The 10,748-nt window shown below is 39.8% G+C and overlaps 1 protein-coding gene across 1 annotated transcript; it reads left to right on the top strand.

Moving 5' to 3' along the window:
* The first annotated feature begins 339 nt into the window (after positions 1-339).
* LOC131996852 (uncharacterized) lies at positions 340-3,582 on the top strand. Its single transcript, XM_059366973.1, has 2 exons — positions 340-1,705; positions 3,233-3,582. Exons 1-2 carry the CDS (start codon positions 340-342, stop codon positions 3,580-3,582), a joined length of 1,716 nt encoding a protein of 571 aa, XP_059222956.1.
* Positions 3,583-10,748: the final 7,166 nt, after the last annotated feature.

Below are 10,748 nucleotides of genomic sequence, written 5' to 3'. Positions count from 1 at the left end.
TTCCACATCTCACATCGGCTTTGCCCACTTGTTGAACGGGGAATATTTTCATCACTTCCCGATTTGCGACTTGCTGACCCGGAGTTTTACAAGACCTCACATATAGATATGTTACTGGGTGCTGACTTGATTCCGTTTATCATGCTGGGTGGAGTTCGGCGTAACGTATGCGATTCACTTATAGCTCAGGAGACGGTGTTCGGATGGATTTTGACTGGCCCGGTCAAGTTGTCTCCGATTAGCTCCTTTAACGCCCGTGTCTCCTTTTTCAATGGGGCTTCCTTGGATAGGCAGATATCTAGGTTTTGGGAGGTGGAAGACCTTCCCAGACATAGAGAGATGAGTCCAGACGATTTCATATGCGAAGAGAATTACAAGAATACGACTAGAAGGGACTCCTCCGGACGTTATATTGTATCTCTTCCATTCAGAGAGGGGTTCCCCCACTCCCTTGGCTTGGGACACTCCCGAAAGTTGGCGGTAGCCCAGTTTCTTCGGAGTGAGAAGCGTCTTCTTGGAACGCCCGATGTTAAGGCTCAGTATGACGCTGTTGTTAATGAGTATCTTGAGCTGGGACATATGAGGGAGGTATGCCAGGATCCGGAATTAGGTTATTACCTTCCTCACCACGCGGTGTTTCGTCCAGAGAGTTCGTCTACGAAGATCCGAGTAGTGTTTAACGCTTCAAGCCCGACTAGCAATGGACGAAGCTTGAATGACGTTTTGCTCAGTGGGCCATCCTTGCAGCTCGATTTGACCCTGTTACTCCTACAGTGGCGTTTCTTCCGCTATGTTTTTAACTGTGACATCGAAAAGATGTACCGCCAAATTCTGGTGGATAATGAACACACACGCTTTCATAGGATTGTCTTTCGTGACTCGCCCTTGAATGCCATTAGAGAATACGAATTGAAGACAGTCACGTTTGGGGTCAATTGTGCTCCATATCTTGCGATACGCACGCTCCTGCAATTGGCTGAAGATGTGGGTGAGATCTATCCTATAGCCAGCCACATTTTGAGGACATGCATGTATGTCGATGACGTTTTGGCTGGCGCTCACGATATTGAGGAGGCTATGGAGGCTCAACGTCAACTGATAGGGGCACTTGAATCCGCAAAATTCTCCCTAAGAAAATGGACTTCGAATTCCGCTACCTTCCTACGAAACATTCCGAAGGAGCATCTTTTGAACGGAGACTTTCTTCAACTCGAGGATAGAAGCACTGCGAAGACTTTGGGAGTGCGCTGGAATGCCAAGTCCGATTCTTTTTATTTTTCCGTTGAGAGATTGAGTATTCCTTCCCATCCCACTAAACGGCAGGTCCTTTCGGAAATATCGAAGCTTTTCGACCCTGCGGGGTGGTTGTGTCCTTTTATTGTTTTGGCCAAGTTACTAATGCGGGACATTTGGGTTTCAGGAATTGACTGGGACGATAAGTTGTCCCCTTCACTTCTCGCGAAATGGCAGGACTTTTCCAATAATTATCCAAGTATAGAGCAGATTGTGATTCCACGTTGGATAGACTATTCTCCGGAGTTTGATGTCCAAATTCATGGGTTTTCTGACGCTTCCGAGAAAGCGTATGCCGCTGTGGTTTACATTCGTGTTGAATCACCATCCGGTGTGGTAACGACACATCTTCTGACGGCAAAATCTCGTGTATCTCCTCTCAAGACATTGTCGATTCCTAGATTGGAGCTTTGTGGGGCCGTTCTACTCGCTGAGACAATTTCTTCACTTGCAGGTCATATTCCAATTCAAGACTTTAAAGTCTTCTGCTGGACTGATTCGATGATAGTCCTTGCCTGGCTCAAGAAGCCGGCATTTCATTGGAAGACTTTTATTGCCAACCGAGTTTCGAAAATTTCTGAGCTTGTAAGTGTAGAGTATTGGTCTCATGTTGAATCCGGACAAAACCCAGCGGATATCGCCTCCCGCGGTTCAATCCCTTTGGATCTAATTCCCTCAGATTTATGGTGGTTTGGGCCTCCATGGTTAGTGACCTCGGCTAGTCTGTGGCCTCTTGAGTCTACTTTTTCCATAGACGAAGACATGCTGGAGGCAAAGGCTGTCGCATGTAACTTTTCTTATTTTCAAGACTACGATGACTTATTAGCGAGATTTTCTTCATTTCATCGAGCTTTGAGAGTATTTACTTATGTATTTCGTTTTATATGCCGTACCAGGAGACAGACAACCTTTCAATCCGAACAGCTGGCTTTAGATTCTCGTGAGGTTAAACTTACACAAAACAAACTTATTTTGCTTTCTCAAAAGCTGGTATATCCGGAGGAATACAGATGCTTATCAAGAAAGGAAGTCATTAAAACGTCCAGTTCTCTATCCAACCTCAATCCATTTTTGGACACAAATGGCGTTTTAAGAGTTTGTGGTCGTCTTTCAAATTCGGGGAGTCTTTCTTATAACGAAAGATATCCTATCATCCTCCCATATAGTTGCACATTCTCTCGGTTATTACTGAAGTTTATTCATACCATTACTTTACACGGGCCGAATAGTTTAATGCTTCGTACGCTAAGGCTTTGTTTTTGGGTTCCTAGAGCAAAGAACCTCATTAAGACAGTAATTCATCAGTGCAAGATTTGCGCGATTTCCAAACAAAAATTGCAGGAGCAGTTAATGGCCGCACTTCCTCCTGAAAGGACAACCTTTTCACGTCCATTCACTTATACGGGCCTCGATTTCGCGGGACCGTTTGATATTAAGACTTATACTTGCAGATCCTGCATAATAACAAAAGGTTATGTTTGTGTGTTCGTGTGCTTCTCCACACGAGCTATTCATTTAGAAGCCACGAGCACTCTGTCCACCCCTGCCTTTTTGGCAAGTTTCCATAGATTCGTATCTCGTCGAGGTTGTCCACGATCACTATACTCTGACAACGGCAAAACATTTATTGGTGCCTCTAGAGAGTTAGCGAGGAATTTTCTGCAAGAGTCCCGAAGGTCTATATTATACCAATTTGCTCACCAGGAAATCGTTTGGCATTTTATTCCTCCCGGATCCCCACATATGGGTGGATTATGGGAAGCGGGAGTTAAGAGCTTCAAAGCCCATTTCCGAAAAATGGCTGGAAGTCACAAATATACTTACGAGGAGTTTTCCACTATTTTATCCAGAATAGAGGCTTGTTTGAATTCAAGACCCATTTCGCCAATGTCTGAAGATCCGAATGACCTATTGGCTCTCACTCCTGGTCATTTTTTAGTTGGAGGACCAATCCTATCCATTGCTGAAAACTCTGAATCCGAAACCAACTTATCCATTTTAAACCGTTGGCGTCGAGTAAAGGCAATTTCCCAGCAATTCAGCACTCGTTGGAAACATGAGTACTTAAAAGAGCTCCACAAAAGACAAAAATGGCAAAACCCCCAAAAGAATATTGACGTAGGTGCTCTGGTTGTTATTAGGGACGAAGCTCTGGCTCCTACCGAATGGAGATTAGGACGAGTCTCAAAGATTTACAAAGGCAAAGATGGTTTAGTCCGGGTGGCAGATGTTATCACTCAAAGGGGTACTATTACGCGGCCTTTGGTAAAACTTGTTCTACTTCCTTAATTACCCTATATTTTACATTCATGACCTTTCGCGTATCACATCATGTATTCATATTTCAGAATGCCGTCTACGAAAAAAAGATTAACAGAACCCACAAAAGATCGAATAATTGATAATAATTTTTTATGTCGCGTATGTAAAGGAAAGCATGCTCTTCGAGACTGTCGCAATTTTTTAAGTAAACCGGTTGATGGGCGAATGCGTTTGGTTTTACTTCACGGTTACTGTCCCAATTGTTTGGCCCATAAGCATTCTGCAGGCTCTTGTTTTACCAAAAAGGGCTGCAAAACCTGCGGAAGTAATCATCATACATTACTTCATATAAACGGTGAGCAAAGATCTCCGAAAGCCAGTAAGATTAAAGGAAGATCTGCTAATAAGAAAAATGATACCAGCAAGTCAGTCATTCCAAAGTCAGTTTCCATAACTTCAATAACGACACCAAATGGGGTTGCACTTTTCCCAACGACTGTGGTTACTGTTCAAGCCGAAGCAAACCAGACCCACGTAAGAGCTGTACTGGACACCTGTAGCTCCGTAAGCAAAATTTCTATGTCATTGGTAGAGGAATTGAAACTACCCACTATAAAATTTGGAAATGACACTATCTGTTCGGTTGTTATTCGATCTCGAAAATCTCCTTACGTTACTATTGAGGCAACCATGGAAGTCAACAATCGGATGTCTTTGAAGATCCCAGCCAGAGAAGTGAATCCTGCGATTAGGACTAGGCTGAATAACATTGTATTGGCAGACCCAAATTTTTTTAAGCCTAGCTCAGTGGCTATTGTCTTTGGGGCAGATTTATATTCAAAAATTGTTTTACCTGGATTGATTCCAAGCCATGATGGCTTACCAGTAGCAATGAACACTATCTTCGGGTGGGTTTTATCTGGGTCGTGCAATACCTCTGATGCATCATAATTTTTGTCTTTCTGTTACGAAATCGGCAAAGCCAATTTACACAATCTTGCTCCAAACCGAAATAAGATAGTTTCTCGATTTTTTAGAATCTTAAGACTTTATCACTACAATTTGGAACTAATTGTATGCAAACGTATCACATATTTTATAATTTGAATTAAATAGAATAAGAATTGTACTACATATGAATTTCTTAGATTAACTTTAAAATGAATTCCTTAAAAAAAAAAAAAAAAATTTTGCAATCCTTGCAAAGTGGGCCGGAAATGTTTATGTCAGAATGTTAACGCCATCTGCATGTGAAATGGTGTTATCAACATTTTGACCCGTTTATCTATAAAATAGAAGTTAGCTGCAATTCTTGAAATGTCAAGAATCTTTTCCGAAACAAGCATATCCAAGGCTTTAAATAAGATTGGATGCGCAATTAACTGCTTCTTGTTATCCCAACCTTCGATGAACTAACTCTGTTCGTTTAGACTAAGCTCTATAAATCCGTCCACCAAAGCAGTTTTGTTATTTATTGGTAAGAAAACATAAAATCCAAATAAAAGTATATTTGCTATTTCTGCAAATTTATTCCAATTGTGTATGTTTCTATTTCTTTCCAAAACGGCAACGAGGAATTTGCGGTCATATTCTGTGCCTAAAATTCACCAACAATTCGTCTTTCAGAGGGCCTAACTACACCATCCTAGGATTAATTCCAACCTTCAATACAGTCCACCATAGCGAATTTGTTCAACCATGTCTGAAATCCCACGTGATCTGTCAAATACTAATGCATGAAAATCCTAACCTCAAAAAAATCACCCTTTATAAAAATCAATTTGTGTTTGTTTGTTTGTATGTTTGTGTGTTCCTTATAGACTCAAAAACGGCTGAATCTATCTTCTTGAAATATTCACAGATGGTGCAATGACCCCATGGTGAAAATAGGGTACCACATTTTTTGATGTCGAAGGGGGGGGCGGACCCTGGATATCACCTTCCCCAAAACACCCCCCAAACTGGACTTATTTACTGACCATGGGTATATGGGACTTAAATAAAAGGTATTTGAATGTAGAATACGAATCTGATATCCAAATATGCGACCAAGTATTTGGGGGCCGCCTCTCTCCAAAAAAATCCCCCAAAGGGGACAAATTTACGACCATAGCAATATGGGGCTCAAATAAAAGGTCTTTGGGAGTAAAGCACGAATTTGATATCAAAATTCGGAAAAAGTGTCTACGGGGCCACGCCACCGCCACAAAACCACCCAAATAGTAAGTATTTTCTTACTATTGCAATATGAGGTTCCAATAAGAGGGTTTTTAGAGTAGAACACGAATCCGATATATAGTTTCAAGGCCAATTCACTGAGTGGCCGTCCATCCCCCAAAACACCCCCCAAGCCGGTCATACTTACCAACTATGGAAATATGGGGCTCAAATTAAAGGTATGTGGGAGTAGACCACGTATCTGATATCAACATTAGGGGCCAACTCTCTAGCGGACATCCCACCACCATAACAACTCCCAAATAGGACGTATTTGCTCACCAAGACAATTTGGGTCTTAACGAATGTGGAACTCAATATTCATAGTTTTTATGGCCAATACCTCAAACCGGACATATTTGCAAACTTTTGCAATAAGGAGTTTAAATGAGATTAGAAAACGAATTTGATATCCAATTTTGAGGGCAATGGCAATATGGGGTTCAAATAAATGATATATAGATATATAAGAATTGAGCACGATGCTGATATATTTTCAGAGCTTAGAATTTGGGGGACCACCCCACTCCCCAAAACACCCCTAAATCGGGCATATTTACCGACCATGACAATGTGGGGCTTAAATGAAAGGTATTGGGGGTAGAGCAAGAATTGATACCCATTTTTGGGACCAATTTTCTTTCCCAAAATACTCCACCAACAGCAATATGGGGCTTAAATGAAGGTATTTGGGAGTAGAATACGAATTTGATATCCAAATGTAGGACCATGTAATTAGTGCATCATCCCTTTCCCAAAACACCCCCTTTTGGGGGGTGTAAACTCCTCTTAAGCCAATGGCAATATAAATGGTATTTGAGAGAAGAACACGATGCTGATATTTTTTCAGGACCAAGTATCTGGGGGACCACGTCTTCCCGAAAACGCCACCAAATCAGACAACATGAGAATATCGGGCTGAAATGAAGTATTTTAAGAATGGAGTACACCTTACATCTAAACTTAAATTCGTAGACCAATGAAGATCATAAGGGATTCAGATAAAGGCACTTATATTGCTAAACTGTTAGTCAAGCGATATACTATTTTCGTAGCATGGTATTTCACTAAAAGATCCTTAATTGTCGAAAATAAATATTCCAAGGAAACTTTTGTTCCATATAAAGTAAAAGAAGGCGCAGCGGAATGGGCCCGGGTCAGCTAGTATTGAATAAAAGCTGTAACGCTATTGGAGCTATAGCAAGTTATAGACCGCTTCGGACCATAAATGAATGCCGAACATTGTAGAAGTCATTGTGTAATATCTCAGTTCATTCGGATAAGAATTGCGCCTTATAGGAGCTCAAGACGCAAAATTGGGAGATTGGTTTATATGGGAGCAGTATCAAGCTATTGATGGATTCAGACCATATTAGACACGTATATTGAAAGTCGTGAGAGAATCCCTTGTACAAAATTTCAGCCAAATCGGAGGAGAATTGCGCCCTCTAGAGTCTCAAGAAGTCAAAATCCCAGATCGGTTTATATGGCAGCTATATCAGGTTATGTACCGAGTTGCGCACAGTTATTGGAAGTCATAACAAAACACCTCATAAAAAATTGCAGCCAAATCGGATGAGAATTGCGCGCTTTCTTGGCTCAAAAATTCAAGATCCAAGATCGGTTTATATGGCAGCTATATCAAAACATGGATCGATATGGCCCATTTACAATCCCAACCGACCTACACTAATAAAAAGTATTTGTGCAAATTTTCAAGCGGATACTCCTTCGAAAGTTAGCGTGCATTCGGCAGATAGACAGACGGACGGACTGCTAGATCGAATTAAAATATCATGACGATCAAGAGTATATATACTTTATGGGGTCTTAGACGAATATTTCGAGGAGTTACAAACATAATGACGAAATTAGTATACCCCCATCCTTTGGTTTATATGACAGCTATATGAAATTATGAACCGATTTGAATCATACTTAGCACAGTTGTTGGAAGTGATACCAAAACACTACATGCAAAGTTTCAGTCAAATCGCAGGAGAATTGCGCCTTCTAGAGGCGCAAGAAGTCAAGACCCAAGATCGGTTTATATGGCAGCTATATCGAAAGATGGACCGATTGGGCCCATTTACAACCCCAACCCCGACATACACTAATAAAAAGTATTTGTGCAAAATTTCAAGCACCTAGCGTTACTCCTTCGAACGTTCGCGTGCTTTCGACAGACAGATGGACGAACGGACGGACATGGCTGGATCGACTTAAAATGACATAACGATCAAGAATATATATATATTTATGGGGTCTCAGACGCATGTTTCGAGGTGTTACAATCATAATGACGAAATTAGTATGTCCACCCCCCCTCCCCCCCCAATGGTAGAGGCTATAAAAAATCTATAAAAAATTCAAGTATTAAGAGGCTTGATCAATACAATTAAGAAAATTCACATTAGCTGCTATGTCTTGTAATCCAGATGCTGTATACGTACATACAGGGTGGCTGATGAAAGCCGCTACCAAAAAAAAATGTAATAACTTTTTTTCTATTTAATAATAATAATTTAATAATTAATTTAATTAATTAATTAATTAATTTAATTAATAATAATTTAATAATTAATTTAATAATTTAATTTAACATGAATAAAAGAAAAATGTATTCCATACACCGAAAAAAAAATGTAGCAATATTCATCATTGTAGCAATATTCATCAGCCACCCTGTATAGGTTCATTTAGATGAAATACGAGGTGGAGTAGTTACAAGAACAGTTCGTAAAATATTTTCACCAAATGTTAAAAGGAATGCAAAAAGTTTTGCTAAATAAAATTAGAGGATTAAATTCAAACAAGTAAGTCGGTACAAGTGTGAGGGATGTTCAAAGTATTTCACACTCCAAGAAACTGGAGGGTTTCGCAAAAAGGAAAAGCGCTCGGTGTACGCCAGAGTTCATTAAGATTTAAAGTATGTGACATGCAGCAGAAATATGTTAAATATGAACCCAACATTAAATACAAATAAAATGGAAAAGTGCTTAGATACACACACACACACACACACAAACACATACAATTATTTACTCATACATACACACACACATTTATTTACTCCACCTCACACACAGGCAGCATTTCGCACTTCAGCTTACCAGCCCCCGGGTGTTTCATGAACAACAAGGAACGTAATGCTTTAGATAAGTACTAGTGGAAGTGGAAACAGACCAAAAGACCCCGAGGGTGGAAACGAAGGGGAGTAAGATGGGGCCAGGAGCTGCTCAAATGTCTATATGAACTCGTATAATGTTATTAGTTACCCAGAATTTGTCTAAGTTTGTTTGTGCATTATGTGTCACTTGAAATTCATGTTGTAGTCACAAGTTGGAAAGATGGTCTCCCTTCTTGTTACTGCAGGAGATTGTGATTTATTTGGGTGCTATATTTGACAATACAAATAATTACTAACATTTAAGTACTTTTTAACAACTTTAATATTTTATCAACAATTTCGTCGTTTCTTTTTTATTACATGGTACTTGGGCTCTTAAAGATACTTTCGACAAAATGCAAGCCAATTTGAGATAAGAATGACAACACTCTAAGACGGTATTTCGGATGTGAATAATCATGTGGGAACACACTGAAAAAAGGGTATCACATTATGTAGTAAAATATGTACCCAAAATTGGTATACAAAATTTATTACGCTTTATGAAATTTTCTTTTCTTGATTTCATGGCGTATAGTTAACCTTTTGGCATTTTTATACCCTCCACCATAGGATGGGGTTATACTAATTTTGTCATTCTGTTTGTAACTCCTCGAAATGCTCGTCTAAGACCCCATAAAGTATATATACTCTTGATCGTCATGATAATTTAAGTCGATCTAGCCATGTCCGTCCGTCTGTCTGTCGAAAACACGCCAACTTTCGAAGGAGTATCCGCTTGAAAATTTGCACAAATACTTTTTATTAGAGTAGGTCGGTTGGGTTGTAAATGGGCCATATCGATCCATGTTTTGATATAGCTATCAAATAAACCGATCTGGGATCTTGATTTCTTGAGCCACTAGACGACGCAATTCTTATCCGATTTGGCTGAAATTTTGCATGAAGTGCTTTGTTATGATTTCAAACAACTGCGCCAATTATGGTTCAAATCAGTCCATAACCTGTAATGGCTGCTTTATAAACAGATCTGGGGTCTTCACTTCTTGAGCGTCTAAAGGGTGCAATTCCTATCCGATTAGGCTGAAATTTTGCATGACGTGTTTCGTTATGACGTCCAACTACTGTGTCAAATATGGTTCAAATCGGTCCATAACTTTATATAGCTGCCATATAAACCGATCTGGGATCTTGACTTCTTGGGCCTCAAGAGGGCGTAATTGTTATCCGGTCAATTTGCAGGTCAATTTATTTCCGATATTTCGGTTGACTTCGTCTAACCGTTTTCACCGGCTGTTTTTTTTAACAAAATACAAAACTATGAACAATTAGATAAAATAAATCACAATGAAATTAACAAAAATATTTTCATTTTAATTGAGGAGTTACATTCGATATGCTTCTCTTCGTCTCACTATCGGGTGTCAACTGATTTTCTCTTTCTATGTTTATTGACGACGTGTCGATATGCTCATGTACAACTTTCAACGTCTTTCTTGTAATTTATTCTCTCGTCAGGAGGAATGTCAATAAAGTGCAGCATTTCAAGAGTGAATCTGCGTTTGTAATGATTCTCCTGAGTAAGAATCTTTACGTCTTTAAAGTTCGGTTTGTGGCCAGTTTGGGCACAGTGTGTAGCAAGGGCGGTTTTCTGCTCTAGCGGTTTATTTACAGCTTTTTGGTCTGACTTGCGTGAAGAGAGTCTAGTTTTTATACCCTCCACCATAAGATGGGGGGTATACTAATTTCGTCATTCTGTTTGTAACTACTCGAAATATTCGTCTGAGACCCCATAAAGTATATATATTCTTGATTGTCATGACATTTTATGTCGATCTAGCCATGT

The sequence above is a fragment of the Stomoxys calcitrans genome, chromosome 1 (assembly GCF_963082655.1).
Source record: "Stomoxys calcitrans chromosome 1, idStoCalc2.1, whole genome shotgun sequence".
In the NCBI taxonomy this organism is placed as follows: Eukaryota; Metazoa; Arthropoda; class Insecta; order Diptera; family Muscidae; genus Stomoxys; species Stomoxys calcitrans.
Note: the sequence above shows the minus strand (reverse complement) of the source record. Positions and strands in the feature narration are given on the sequence as shown.